At 36.9% G+C, this 14,712-nt stretch overlaps 8 protein-coding genes across 8 annotated transcripts; 3 read left to right on the top strand and 5 right to left on the bottom strand.

Moving 5' to 3' along the window:
• Positions 1-113: 113 nt before the first annotated feature.
• Positions 114-1,112, top strand: PRCAT00000175001 (uncharacterized protein; the record flags this gene model as incomplete). Its single annotated transcript, XM_062951566.1, has 1 exon — positions 114-1,112. One exon carries the CDS (start codon positions 114-116, stop codon positions 1,110-1,112), a length of 999 nt encoding a protein of 332 aa, XP_062807026.1.
• A 74-nt stretch (positions 1,113-1,186) lies between these two features.
• Positions 1,187-1,975, bottom strand: PRCAT00000174001 (uncharacterized protein; the record flags this gene model as incomplete). The annotated part of the gene is made up of 1 exon (XM_062951554.1): positions 1,187-1,975. One exon carries the CDS (start codon positions 1,973-1,975, stop codon positions 1,187-1,189), a length of 789 nt encoding a protein of 262 aa, XP_062807025.1.
• Positions 1,976-2,569: 594 nt separating this feature from the next.
• PRP45 (mRNA splicing protein) lies at positions 2,570-3,577 on the top strand (the record flags this gene model as incomplete). The annotated part of the gene is made up of 1 exon (XM_062951543.1): positions 2,570-3,577. The coding sequence occupies one exon, from the start codon at positions 2,570-2,572 to the stop codon at positions 3,575-3,577; it is 1,008 nt and encodes a 335-aa protein (XP_062807024.1).
• A 61-nt stretch (positions 3,578-3,638) lies between these two features.
• Positions 3,639-7,193, bottom strand: PRCAT00000172001 (uncharacterized protein; the record flags this gene model as incomplete). The annotated part of the gene is made up of 1 exon (XM_062951532.1): positions 3,639-7,193. One exon carries the CDS (start codon positions 7,191-7,193, stop codon positions 3,639-3,641), a length of 3,555 nt encoding a protein of 1,184 aa, XP_062807023.1.
• Positions 7,194-7,730: 537 nt separating this feature from the next.
• Positions 7,731-8,903, bottom strand: PRCAT00000171001 (phosphatidylglycerol phospholipase; the record flags this gene model as incomplete). The annotated part of the gene is made up of 1 exon (XM_062951521.1): positions 7,731-8,903. The coding sequence occupies one exon, from the start codon at positions 8,901-8,903 to the stop codon at positions 7,731-7,733; it is 1,173 nt and encodes a 390-aa protein (XP_062807022.1).
• Positions 8,904-9,730: 827 nt separating this feature from the next.
• On the bottom strand, positions 9,731-11,026 carry PRCAT00000170001 (NAD(+) diphosphatase; the record flags this gene model as incomplete). The annotated part of the gene is made up of 1 exon (XM_062951510.1): positions 9,731-11,026. One exon carries the CDS (start codon positions 11,024-11,026, stop codon positions 9,731-9,733), a length of 1,296 nt encoding a protein of 431 aa, XP_062807021.1.
• Positions 11,027-11,707: 681 nt separating this feature from the next.
• Positions 11,708-13,468, bottom strand: PRCAT00000169001 (ATP-dependent RNA helicase; the record flags this gene model as incomplete). Its single annotated transcript, XM_062951499.1, has 1 exon — positions 11,708-13,468. The coding sequence occupies one exon, from the start codon at positions 13,466-13,468 to the stop codon at positions 11,708-11,710; it is 1,761 nt and encodes a 586-aa protein (XP_062807020.1).
• A 167-nt stretch (positions 13,469-13,635) lies between these two features.
• Positions 13,636-14,712, top strand: PRCAT00000168001 (mitochondrial 37S ribosomal protein mS29; the record flags this gene model as incomplete). The annotated part of the gene is made up of 1 exon (XM_062951488.1): positions 13,636-14,712. A coding segment is annotated over one exon (1,077 nt), but the record flags the coding sequence as incomplete, so codon positions are not given.

The raw sequence follows: 14,712 nt of genomic DNA, 5'->3' as shown, positions 1-14,712 counted from the left end.
TGAAGTATTTCGCTATTGATAGTTACACAAAATAATTGCTCGTGATTTATGAAAATGTAATTTTTTTGTCTACTTCTCTGGGCTAAGAAGATTTAATTAACCTTACTACAACGATGATTTATAAGGTTTCAACCAGATCAAATATCTACTTAGGGTTGCGAAGTAGGCTTTATTCAAATAGTACTCGTTTAAGGTATGCACGTAAAGATGAAAATACACTTTTCGGGTCTAACCTCGAGAAGATCGAAGCTCCCCTGGAGCTTGCTGAGGAATCCACGCTACCAAAATCACATATCGAATTTAAGAAAGAACCAAGACAGCCTCTGAGGAAATTACCTCTCTTGTCTGACAACAGAATTGAGAATGATAGTAATTTTCAAATGGCTCGTTGGAAGCAAAGTATTGGTCAATGGGTAATCAAAATTTTCAACATAGATATGGATAGGAGCAGAGCAGGGCCCGTCGCGGGCTCTGAGTACTTTGGTGAATGCAAAAGGCAAGGTATGTACTACCCAAACGAGCCTTTGTCTGAGACGGCAAAGTTTTACTACGAGACGTTGAACTTACCTAAGACCTTTAGTCAGTGGTTTCAAATTACAGCTTTGCATTACTGGATTTTGTCAGTTAGAATGAGAGCCATGCCTTTCAAGTATGGTAAAAATTACCAACAGAAATTAGTGGATAGAATATTCAAGGATATGGAACTTAGAATGGCAGAAGAATTAAGAATTAACTCCAATAGAATAATTGAGGGATATCTTAAAGAGTATCATAAGCAGCTACTTGGCAGTGTCTTAAGTTATGATGAAGGGCTAATTACCGATGACATCACTTTAGGAAGTGCTTTATGGAGAAATGTTTTCAATGGTAACCCCGATGCTGATATGAGACATATCGAAGCATTACTTGGATACGTCAGATCCCAATTGTATGTTCTTAACAAGATGAGTGACAGAGAATTTGGCTTCGGAAAATTCAAATTTGTTCCTCCAGATGAAGTGGTGAAACCTCTTACTAAGGCTCAAGAAGCGCAATTGCGACAAAAAGCTAAAGCAGAATTTGCCGAGAAGACCCTACCATCTCAAAGAAGCGTATTGTCTCTCGACGAATGAGTTCACTTTCTTGATAAATATATTATGTATATAGTTAAATAGTTGACAACTAATTTGTGGATGAAATATCTGACTCAGATTTTTGGACTGTATTTCGAGTGCTCCCACTCATTTCCACGACTGTCTCTTATCATTACATTCATTATGGAATAATCTTTACCCTCAACTGAATCAGCTTCCTTTTTACCTAACATGATGTCTTGATAAAATCTAAATCCAAACTTTTCGTATATAGGAATGTTTGTTTTAGAAGAGCTCTCTAAGTAACAGAAACTGTTATCATGGACATCAATGTAATTGCGGAACATAAAGTCAAACATTTTTCTGACATTCCCTTTTCCTCGCGCAGCTTTAATAGATCCTAAATAAACTAAAGTGAAGGGCTGCTTTGTTCTAAATCTCGCATCGGATTCCATTATAGTGGCAAAGGAGCCATGTAGCAAAGGCATCATTCGATCAAATATTTTTACTCTACCCTCTTCGCCAACTGCGTTCCAAAGGTTACCATACCCCGAGGACATCATGACGCTAAAATCCTCTAGCCCTTTATCTATAGACTCTGGAGTCGACCAAACAGCGACTGTTTCGAATGCATCATCCGTTTCATTAATACCCACGCAAATACCGGTTGCAACATGTTGTCTAAAATATGCCTCATATAAAAGGAGCTCGCAGCTCTCTTTCTCTTCCTGGCTCAAATGAACGAAAAGATATTTGTCTAACGAATCTTCTTTAAAGGCCTCCCGTAATGTTATAGCGGCCTTCTGAGCATCATCAAAGCTCAAGACTCTAACTCCATTAGGCAAGTTTGAAGGCCCTGAAACAGGCTCAACTTTGGTTCCTCTCATTTCATTTGTATTCATTATAAAGGAGCTCTATTACCAAAAGAACCTATCATAATTCGACTACTATTGTAGTAGCGACTTCAGAGTATTTCAGTGTTAACTTTAAATATGCGGGCCGCGTAGGTTTATCTTATAAATATTTTTTGCATCGGTTTACATCGCTCTGAACTGTCTAATTGGGAAAGTGCGTTTTTGCTTGATATTAGAGTTTCATATGGGGATGGCGGTTACTCAAGTGAGCGATGCCGTTGAATGCCATTATGCCATCAAATATCGATACAGCTAGCCTCTTGATTATGTTAAGGGGAACTATTATGTCCGGCCTTTTCTTGAGTTTTGCGAATATGGATCAATATTGGAACTCACTTAAGGTGACTTGAACAAAGAATAGGTAATCACTATACTTTAGGTCGGGGCTAAAGCCATCACACAAAAGGCTCATTGTCATCATCATATGGACCTCTCTTTACATCTATTGCATATTTCAGCTTTTCATACATCCCTCTTCCTTCGAGCTATTGTATAAGCCTGTACATAAGAATAAGAATATACAAACTAGCAAATACATTTGAATAGATAAAAGGAAGTTTATATAGAGAAAGCTATAACCAAATGTTCAGTTCCGTTCTACCTCGGCCAGAAAATGCCGAATATAATACCTCTTTGAGGCAAAGATTCAAAAGTCTTAAAAACGAAATCAAGCAAAAGCAGCCTGCTCAAGTAGCTGGACCTATAGAGAGAATGCATTTGACCAGGAGGAACGATGCTCCTGAAGGCACTGTCACCGAATTACTTTTGAACCCTGATGGCTCCATCAACTACAGCTCAACACTTGCATCTCAATATTCTAGTTCCACTAGAGAAGTTCAAGCGTCTTATGAGGATTCTGTACCTCTCAAACTTAAGTTCCCTCATCTAAAGCATCATTTTCCACGATATGATCTTGAAAGTTGTCCTGATGAATCATTGAAAAACTGCGTCGAAGACACAAGAAGCGCTATCACAAAGATTTTGAACTCAAAGTTGGGGGTTAAAGACAATAAAGACGATCGAAACAATAAAGTGTCATATATAAAATATTCTACCAATGATATATTACATGATAATGAATCTGATACCTCTAGAGAGAAACTCGTTGAAGTTAGGAACTATCAAGAAGATCCCATGCTACCACCTAAATTTAAATTAAGAAAGAATAGACATAGGCCTCCTTCCCCACCCCCTCCAATATTGAAGCAAAATGAGAGCGAAACTAAGTTAACGAAAGAGGAAAGAGAAAAATGGAAGATCCCTTCTGCCGTTTCTAATTGGAAAAATAACCAAGGTTTTACAATATCTTTGGATAAAAGATTCAGTGCTACCGGTAGTGGATTAGGACCAGATGAGGCAAAGCTAAATGTTCAAAAATTTGGCGACTTATCTCAAGCATTAGAGTCAGCAGATAACCAAGCTCGAGAGGAGATAAAAATTCGAAATGAAATGAGAAGAGACTTGGCTTTAAAAGAGCAAAGGGAAAAGGAGATTAAGATGAAGGAGTTAGCTGAGCTCACGAGAAGTGAGCGATACGGCAAAAGAAAAGAAACATCAAATGACCATGCGGTCAAAAGGTTAAAAAATTAGAGATTTTTTAATGTTACATAAGACTAAATAATATATATAATGCATTAAATTTTATGAAAACTTAAGCTTTGAGTTTGTTGGGTTTTCTACCACTTTTTAATTTCTTATCTCCACCAAGATAGAGTGACTTCTCAAAATGTTCTTGAGCAATATTATTTGTATATTTAAGAACCCTCGATGCTTCCCTTTGAATAACTTTTGTCTCCAATTCCAGTTTGAGCGCATGCTTGAGATCTATGAGACTCTCAAGGTCGCCATTCTTTAAAATGTCCCCTATAGAATTTAGCTTTTGTCGTTTTCGAGGCAAAACTTTCTTTCTAAGACTTCTTTTATGATCTTGAGTTTTAATGTCACCATCAGATACCAATTCGTCTTCTTTTTCAAAATTTTGTATCCTTCTTTCAACTTCAATGATCTTTCCTGTCAACGATGATTCTTCATCAGGTACAAAGGTTTCATATAGAGCTTTCTTTCTTGCTTTCATGCTCCTAATCATAGAGTCCTTAACACTCAAGAGCTCCTTTCTAAGTTGAGATTCCCGCTTACCCCAAGGATTAAGCCATTCAATCAAGCCATCTATTTCATCGGGATCACAATAGTACCGCCAGGTACAACCATTAAATAATAAATCAGAATTCTCTTCTATTATCTTGCGCTGTATATTGGACAACTTGCTGACTGAAAAGAAATCTGGCAAGCCGCCATATTCGTTTAATGCGAGCTCTTCAGAACCACTTTTTTCATCCACCTTGAAAACGTCGCTTTGGTTGAATTTGACTCCAAACTTAAGAGCAGTTGACTTAAAACGTTTCGGTAAATTCTCAAAGTTCATTTTTTGTAAAGGAGCCACAAGGTTACCATTTTCGTAATGCTCTTCTTCAATCTTAGGAGTTATAAGTTTTCCTATTGTTGAATTATTTTCCATGTAAGGTCCAGCATCAGAATTATTTTGGCAAGGATGTTGGAGCTCACTTAAGTAGAACTCAGCATTCTCCTGTGTCATTTCTAAATGAATGCGAAGGTCATCCTCAGATGGTCCCTGGACCCATAAAGTACCCATGAGATACGTTGAATCTAGCGAATCTTCTTTTTCGTTTTCATCATCAGAAATATCGGATTTCTCTTTAACTCCATCATCATCATCATCCTCCTCCTCCTCCTTCGATCCAGAATGTAATGTAGGAAGTCCATTATTTTCAAACCACCAATATCTGTTAAAAAATCTATCTTTTCCTAAAAGTTTGACCCTTTGACAATCTAGCTCCACTAGTTTCTTCTCAACCTCTCTCTTAGCCTTCTTGTGGTCTTCAATTCTTTTCAATAGATCTTTACGAGTTTCAAATGCATTCTTAAACTCCTGGTTGGTCTTTATTAGCTGTTTTTCTTCATCTGAAATCATCAGAGCCCTGAGATCTATCTTCGACCTCTTAACTTGATCAGTGTCATAAGATGATGTAAGAATGTTTTGCAATATCTGATTCTGTTTCAGTAAATCTTCCAATGCTACCCTGAAGTCACGAATATGATCTAATCTTGAACGTCTCAATGCAGCAGATGTTTCTAGGCAATCATCAATATGTCTTCTCACTACCGCACCTGTCGATAAGAGGCTAACTAGTATACTTAGAGCTTGAAGTCTCAAATCAATATCTAAAAATTCATAGAACTGTCTCAAAACTGTATTTGGACTAGGAGACATATCATAGGGTGCTAGTATACGAAATAATCTGTCTATGGTAAGTTTATATTTAGGAATGTGCTCAACTAATGATAGCGCTCCGAGTAAAATACATTGCCAGCTCCCATCTTTAAAGTTTCTTTTACGAAGCCTATCATCCCACGTAGTGTTTCTATAGTTCATGGCCATGTATGCATTGTGGAAGTGATCTTCATCTGGAGAATCTATGTTCTTTTCTTTAGTATTATCCGATATGCCAGCAGAGTCTTCTTCAGTATCCTGAGAGTTTAGTTCAGATCGTGAATCTTCCAAATCAGATTGACTTACCTGAAGTTTATTCTGAGGAATTGTGAATAACAAGCCAGGAACGGTTCCCGATGATTCTGCCTCATCGGTTTGCTTTTCAGAACATGGCTCATTAGAAACCATTGCACTCAAAACAGAACACCAAATTTCGTCTAGAAGCTCGCATCTTCCATGATCTTCGAATTGTTTGAGATTCCAACCCATCGCGTATAAAAAATCATCAAATGTAAATGAGTCGAGATTCAAGGCTTCGTGGTATACATTTAAAAAAACCCAAACTTGCAAAGCATCTTGTACAGAATATAGATCATGCTGAGATAGTCTTGTGATTTCTGTATGTCTAGTTATCTCGCCTATATCGTCTTCAGTGTTCAATTTAGATTTTAAAAGTAAACGGTGATTTTCTATTATACGACGATTCCATCGTAGGGAATTATCTGGTAGTTTCAAAATATTGGACTGGGGCCTTCTATTTTGAAGATCAAAAGGAATCGTCAAGTCTTCTACTAAGTTTTTCTTGGTTGGTTGGATGGAGCTACCCGATAATCCGTTTGCATAGTTTGAAGGAGTACCTGGACCGTCCGATCCCATTCCATCTTCATGCTCTATAACGTTCAATAATTTCTCTGGCAAATGATGCATTGGGAATCGTTTTCTGGAATTCAATGGGAGGATCTCCCTTATCAAAATGGGACTATTTCTACGCTCAGATTCGAGCTTTGGTGTTGGAGAAGAAGAATTTTTGACATCAAGTACTTTACTTAATAACTTTTTTCTTTTCAGTCCTTTCACTTGATGACTTGAGCGTTTTCTTTTATCATTTCCAGGACTATGCCTGTCTCCAAATACTGCTGGAGTCGGAGAACCACCCTTTTCATTATCTTCATAGAGTACTTCACCCGTTGGTGTTGTAGATGCAAATTGCTTTAAATCATTGGGAAATTCTTGTGGTATCCGGTATTCCTTAGCGTAAACCTCCTTGACAACCCAAGGAGCACCCACTTTATGCGACCTCGACATAGTAAGCTTAATGAAAGTTTTGATCAACCACTTTGTGAAGTGATTACGATCTCTAGATATCCTGTCACCAGTTACAATGGCCTCTTGCATGTCACTTAATCTCACGACAAGATACTTTGTTGTCACAGAATCCGATGAGCCATATTGTACTTTTTCTCGAATCGTCCCTCTATATTTAACTGTAGAATGCGATTCGGCCGTTCTATCTTGGTCTACTTCATTCATCGGGCCCTTGATGAATATTGTCTCTCCAGGAAAGTAGTCATCCTTAAATACCAGGTAGACTCGGTCTACCAATTGATCTAATCTTGTTATTCGACTGAATTGTAAAAACCTTAAAATGTGTTCTCTCAATGTTTCGGGAAAGTTCTTTTCAACGCCTTTAATTTCTCTTTCTTCACTCTCCATTGCTTCGAAAAAGGTCAAGCAGGAATTCCCAGTGATTTCGCATACGAACTTTTTGGTGTTATAATAATCCATTCTTGCCACGTAATCTTCGTAGTTATAAAACCATTCTTTTGTATGTGGAATAAAGAAAACTTCGCTATTCATGTCGACTGGAAGGGAAGGCGGAGATGAAAATATGACCGGCTTTCGCTTATATAGTACCATTTTGTTAACTTGATACACGTAGAGTTGCTTGTCTCTCCTCAATCAAAAAAAAAATACTTTAGGGAATCTCGTCGACCTTGAGCTTTATTTGGGGCAGATCTATAGGTGCAATCCACTCTTTTCTTTGCCTATGTAATCTTGCAGGGACTTACTCTCTGATTCAGCTCTTCTTGTCTAAAATGCTAATAACTTTTTAATCTGTTAGAAAGTATCCAATATAGCATAACCTTCGGAATGGTTAAAATTTCTTACGTCGATGGACTTTTCGTATGAGAGATTGGTATACATCACTACCCTTTGTGTAATCTTTCGCATGCGTTGATACTGATGCATGCTTACATAATAATTGCAATTAAGTTCCGCAGTCGAACTATATTCGCAACACTTTACTACAATAATTATAGAATATAAAATATTCATTAAAACTTAGCTCAGTAGACACATTTTTATATTACGACAACGTGATACATGAAAGTTGATTATCAAATAGCATTCAAGTGAATTCCAAATTGCAACTTGTCCATCAAACCTTTTTGTCTAGAAAATACCATAACTCTGACACGTCCTGAATGCCCAAACATAGAACAGATTAACGCGTATTCGAGTAACCGAGTTCTCATCTACCCGGGTATTAAACTTCTTTTCCTCGTCAGATATCCTTTTGGGACCAGCAATCGATTGGAAAAGTTTCATTATTGAATAAGCCAATCTTTGTCTAATGCTAAGATTGATGGCCAAAGAGCCATCTTTACCAAAGAACTCATCAGAAGACGTGAGTCTTGTAAGTTCTGAGTCCATATCACTATCTTCCAATTCGACTCCATTCTTGACTTCGACCATGTAATCAGGCAGATCCGTTACGACACCGTACTCTTTGAGGTCGGCAGATCTCCCCACTTGATCCAAATATTCATATTGCGCCTTCGTATTGATTGTCCATGAGTAAAGTTTCAAATCTTGTACCTTAAGTAAAGGGACAAATTTTGTTAAAAATCCAAGGGACCAAGTACTTATATAAACTAGAGACACTCCAGTCAACTTAAAACGGAACAGACCATCATTCGGTAAATGATCCACATAAAAGTTATAGTTGATAAAGTGGATAGAATCTCTCCAATCGAATGAAATATGAAATATGTCAAACTGCTTTAATCCAAATTTATTTTTAACATCTTTGTTAAAAACTTTTTGGAAATAAGGATCCTGGTTCAAAAATTTAAGAACATTTAAGTTCCATGTTCCAAATTGGATTCTATGTAACCACCAGCCTATGTTATCCCTGACAGATAATAGATCTTGAACAATTAACTTCACAATCTTTACTGGGTTCTCCTTTTTAATGTCTAACTGTAACTTGTGAACATTAGAATCCTTTTCCTCCACGTACTCAACATACCACTTTAAAACATCAGTAAATTTTAGTAACTTCTCTCCAGAACCTATTGTTTTCAAGTCCTTTATATCATCATATGTTGCTGAAGGAATATGATAATCTGCAGGTTCGTTATTCTCGTGACAAAACACACGTTTTGTATTAGCATCATGCGAAATAACCAATACATCATCTAGAGTCTTCCACAAATCTGTTTCAATACAAGTGGCACCAGAGTCGAAGCATTTGTTGAAGCCCTCCAAGGTATTCTCTGTGTATTTTGCCTTAAATCCTCTATGTCCCACTATCACAGGCGAAGTGTATAAGTCTTGAGACATCTTAAAATAAAAATCTATCAAAATTGGTTTTAGGATCTTCTTACGAAAAGTCCGACGAGTTCTTATTGAGAAATATCGTTAGATACGCCATCGAATGTATAGGGACCAAAAAGAGATAGAATTTTAATGGCATAAGTTAGATATATATAAAGTTTCTTACTCATCTCCCCACGTTCCGAGAAATATTTCTTTTTATAGTCGGTCTCGGTTCTATGGTTCTCCATAATGTAACAAGGTCATTACGAGGGCTCGAGAACTACCAATTACGGGCATCGTGTCAAATGTTGCATCCACAGTGCTCACAGTTGCACCCAAAATAAATAACAAGACAGGTGCTCTACGCTTAATGTGGCAGCTGTTGCGATAAAAATATTCACAGACAAATTGAATATTGCTGTATTGTCTACGTCAGGGTGCGATTATGTTACCAATCATAGGAGTTTTATTCATTTTGGGACATACGCATTGTGTCAACGTAAAGAGGGAAACTGAATGTGTCTATTTAAAAGTCAAAACCTATTTATAATACATTTCCTAAAGCCATATATTGACAAGGCTTGAAATTTCTCTTGCTTGTAAATCTAGGATATACAGTTCACGTGCTTCGACTAATATGCAACTATCCCCGGTCTAGCCGCGAAACCGCCGACCGGTATGTTTGTTCTTACTTAAGCACCCAAATCAAAAATAAATATATATCCGGATAACCTTGAAGGATACTTCGAATCAAGTTTATAACCAGAATCGATTCTTTGTTATGTCACATTGCATACATATATGGATGCAGAAAGTACTATACTGAGAAAAGTTTTGGAACTATGGAAGGTTTATAACCTAGCTGGATTAGGGACCGCTTCATCAACTACCAACTTAATTAACAGAAATGCAACTGATTCTGAGCTTGGAAGTAAAATACCTTCTGGATTAGACTCTGAGTCATTTCTTGGCTTATCCATGAGAGTACGAACAAAACTAACATCAAACCATCTTGCGTCAGCCAATTCTCTGTCATGTCCTAAGTGAATTATTTCATTGGATCCATTGAAGTCAACTTCGGCGACACATCCTATCATTAAGTTACCAGGAAATGGCCATGGTTGAGACATAACGATCTTGATCTTATCACATTTCACCCCTGTTTCTTCCCAGATTTCTCTTTTGGTGGCATTTTCCACCGTTTCAGATGGTTCCATGAATCCAGCCGTACATGCATACATCTTTGTTACGGCGTAACGTTTTGATAAAGAAAGTAATATTTTGTCCCTACTTGCATTTGTGATGGCTGTAATGACGACCGCATCTGTCCTAGGAAACGACACATTTGAAACTCTAGTATTCTTCACAGGACATTCATAGATATTTTGAGTATCTTTTCTATCGTTGGTACATCTTAACTTACCACCAGCATGTATTGGTATAACTTTCCAACCACAACCAGGGCAAAATTTGTTTCTCTCGAGCCAGTCGAGAAACATTTTACCATGAGAATATAAAGCAGCCTCGTTTGTAGTAAATCCTAAGTAGTGCTTCCTGGAATGACTGAAGAACAAGCCTTCCCTCTTTATATTGCTATACGCCATTATATGATGCAATATTAATTCCGCTAGTTCTGGAGATCTGGTAACGTCAACTGCATAATAAGGTATCCCTTGGTAGCGACCCTGATGGTCCAAGTATCGTTCCCCAGATACTTCACCATCCTCTGAAAATTTCAAATTTTTCAAATTCAAACCAACGCTCTCATCTTGGAGGCCCATAAATAAGAAGGTTGGCTTTGTTCCATCTCTGGTACCATCATCAAGCTCCTTATTATCCTTGCTCCATGTTTCTAATATCTTAGACCATTTAGGGCTACTTGATTGTAACCCTTTCTTTACTATGAATCCACTTTTCCCTGGCAATTGATTATCTCCATTTGTCAAAATTATTAATTTTTCTTCTGCATCTTTATTAATCAATGGATTGCCGTCTTGAAAGAATATAAATCTAGTAGAAGGATGAAACACACTATTGCTAATAAACTCATGATCTTCCCTCAAGAAGGATACTCTGTTTACAACTTCCTTACCAAAATAAGTATCTTTTTGTTGTTCCTGAATTGAAGCATCTGGATTATGTGACATTTTCGGTATCTTTTTATTACTTCGTCTAGATTTTCAATGAAACAAAGTTTGAGTTGACACCTAAGAAATCGCATTGATCTTTCTACATTCCGAAACCGCTGAAATTTAGGTTCGAAAAACGCTCGGTTCACATACATCCCTACACCCTACGAAATGAGAGGCCGTGGAAAATTCGCTACTAGCTTTTTTCGATGATTCTACAATTGTACTTATCTTTTCCAGAAAGAATATCTCAAAATACTGAGATAATCTTTGATATTTAATGATATGATAAGATATTGGTCTTCCTCGGGTGTATAATCTTTCAAACCACTGTTATTCCAAGTTTGAAGATAAAGTAATCCCAGGTTTGGAGCAAAATTAGTTTTTAAACGTATGTCGGTTCAATGTTATCTATATTCATTCCTTCCCATATTTATATGTACAAGATGCAAGTGATGCTATGTCGTCAAGTATTTACAGACTATTAGTGGCGAGACCTTCTGTTTTGTTAGTATCAATAAAGTTATATGCGCTAAGAAAGCTGGGAAGTTCAATGATTGCAAATATCAGTTTAAATTCTTTCCTCAATTAGTATTCGGAAGTCAAACGTCCATATAAAAATTGTTAACTCATCATTTATTTGGCTTTTCCACTTCCCATTTCCTTTACAAATTAAGTTACTTACCTTTCATGTTAATATTATCCTAATGTCATTCCTTTCTTGATGGCATTTGGAAGACCCTTTATCCACGATTTCCGGGTTTTTTTATCTATAATAACAAAGACTCTTCCAGATTGTCTCATTCTTCCAGTTCTACCAATTCTGTGGACCAAATCAACTGACGTATTAGGTAAATCCATCAAGATGACATTTTTAATACCTACAAAATTTAATCCCCTGGCTAATAAATCAGTAGTCACCAAAACCTTAATTTTGCTTTGATCTTCATCGGAATCCAACAATTCGGCTGGTCTTAAAAAAGGTTCAATTTTAGCCATCCTGTCGGTCGCTGAATCCTTTCCCGTTACACCAATAATATCACCCCCTTCAAAGGAGAACTTGTTGATTAAAACGTTTACCAAAGGTTCCACATCCTTTTTTTCATTCACAAAAACCAAAATCCGTTTAACGAAGCCTTTTTCTGTGCCATCGTTATAAATTGCATATAGTGCCTGAGCTAAACACCTTGTTTTGGAACCATTGTAAGGAGATAACTGAGCATCGATAACCTTTAAAACAATTTGTTTCGGTATTTTATGAAGCTGGGGTGTTACAATATTGATTATTGAATGACTGTCCGGAAACATATTTGACATTGTTTTTTTGAATTCTTTCGGTATGGTAGCAGAACAAAACACAAGATCCTTACATCCTCGTAATTTTTTAATAACAGAAGTTGTATCAACAATCCAAGATTTGTCAAAAAGAGTGTCAGCTTCATCTACCACACAGTATTCAATTCTGCTTAAGCATTTAAATGGATGGCTCACATTATTGAGCTTCGCCAAGCCAATTATTTTCGATGGAGTTGTAATCAAAATATCAACTTTATTATTAGCGGCATTGAATAGCTTTGTATGTGGATCACCAGAGCCCCACTTTAATACTGATAAGTTCAAGGACTCTTTATTTTCAGGCAAATTCAAAAACTCCACATAATCCTTATCTTTTGAAACACTAGAAGTAATGATCTGATCTAAGTTGTAGGGTAGTAATGAGGCTCTCCTTACACACTCATAAACTTGTTCAACAAGCTCGTGAGTTGGTAGTAGTATTAAAGAACGAATTTGGGGGGCATTTTTAAATTCTTCATACGCTTTTCTTGAGGTTCTGAAAGATTCCAAATCTTGTTCCTTCAATTTACTCAACAAAGGAGCCAAATACGCCCATGTCTTACCTGAACCGGTCTCAGCAGCAATGGTAAAAACCTTAAGTCTGTTTTGCTCATTGTTCTTGGCAAGCTCGTCAATAATACTAGTTTGCCGTTTCTCAGAACGCTTTTCATTTGAAAGTCTTCTACTTCGAGATTGATTAATTTTTCTAATAGCAGCAATTTGTACAGGAGACGGCTTTAATTCTATTTCACTCTTATCCTTGATATATGTGCTCTTCAAATTGTAACCTTCTTTAATTTCCTCGATCATAGCTGCTCTTACAGTTGGAAAAATCTTCAATGAATCAAATGATGATATGTTTTGAAGAACGTTGTTAGTCAGCTGTAACCCCTTCGCAGTCGGAGTCTGTAAACTTGAGAAGTTTCCAAATGCAAAAACCTTATTACTAGCTGTTGGTGATTCCAAAGCATATTTATCCTGCTTTAATGATTTGGAGCGGCCAATCTTAAAAGTAGACGAAGACTTCAATGCATAAGAGCGATAGAAGTAATCTTTCCTAGGACAAAGAGTCTCCTTTAGTGGCCGAGCTAAAGATGGTAGAGCCCTTCTTGCATGCATGGGCATTTGCTACTTCATGAGTGAATTTTATATATTTCATATATGGCTCTAGAAGAAGCGCTGAGATTTAAAAAATTTTTTGTAGTCTTAAGAAACATGTGATTATAGTCGTGTTCACCCAATTAAGTGGAATGAAAATTTTGAATACCTTAAATAGGTAAACATTGATTGAGCTCAAGAGTGGAATTGTTGCAGGGATTACATCATTCGATATAATGCTAAAGGTGGTCTCCAGCTGTTTGATAAAAAGCAAGACATTTCCTGAGGCACCAGGATTGTTTCGCTCCTTTTCTGTGTCAAAATGTTTATCAGCGAAAGTAGCCCCGAAGCCACAAGGTGGAAAGAAAAAGGCTAAGCAGGGATTCAAGCCTAAGGGTGAACAGAAAGCGGGAAAAGCTAAGAAATCTGGAATGACACATTTGAAATTCGGTGATGCAGTTAGGGCTTTGAAGTTTGAAAAACTTGCAAAAAATGTGGACGATCTTGAATTAAAAAGTCTCACCCATGAACAGTTGCAATCTTCCAATGAAGCCATTGTGAAGTTTGAGACCTCTGTGGAAAAGAACTTGCTGACACTAGGATCCTTCAAAAAGTATCAGCATTATGAACTATTTTCGAGACCAGTCTCAATGGTAACAGAAAACACGTTACAAGTTGATGAAATGCTAATCTCAAAATTGCATTCGCCCTCAAGTGCCAATAGATTATGCTTACTTGGGGAAAAAGGCTCCGGAAAGTCAACGCTTATGTCCCAGGTGAAGGCTCTAGCATATTCGAAGTATAACGGTGATGTTGTGCTTTTACACTTGGATTATCCAGAGAGGATTGTTGAAGGCTCAAGTGACTATGTTTATAATAGAAAGATTGAAAAATATCAACAGCCAATGTTCACAAAAAGGTGGATCATGAAAATACGTTCTGCAAATGAAAATGTGTTAAAGAAGATGCCTCTTACAAGAGATATATCTGTGGTTTCCAAAAAAAAGACATACGATTTGAAGAAAGGCGAAAATAATTTATACGACTATTTATTGTTAAATCATGATTTCGGTAAAGTTGGAGCTAATAATGCTTTCGGCTTTTTCATTGAAGAATTGAAGTATCACTCTAAAAGTATACCTGTTTTAGTATCAGTTGATAATTTTAATGCTTTAACAAGCAAAACGGATACAAAGTATCGTCATCCAAATTTTGAGCCTATACACTTTACAGATTTTGAGATGGGAGATTTTTTCATGCGTGTTGCTGCT

This window comes from Priceomyces carsonii, assembly GCF_900007245.1.
Source record: "Priceomyces carsonii strain CBS4050 genome assembly, scaffold: Debaryomyces_carsonii_scaffold_1, whole genome shotgun sequence".
Classification (NCBI taxonomy): Eukaryota; Fungi; Ascomycota; class Pichiomycetes; order Serinales; family Debaryomycetaceae; genus Priceomyces; species Priceomyces carsonii.
Note: the sequence above shows the minus strand (reverse complement) of the source record. Positions and strands in the feature narration are given on the sequence as shown.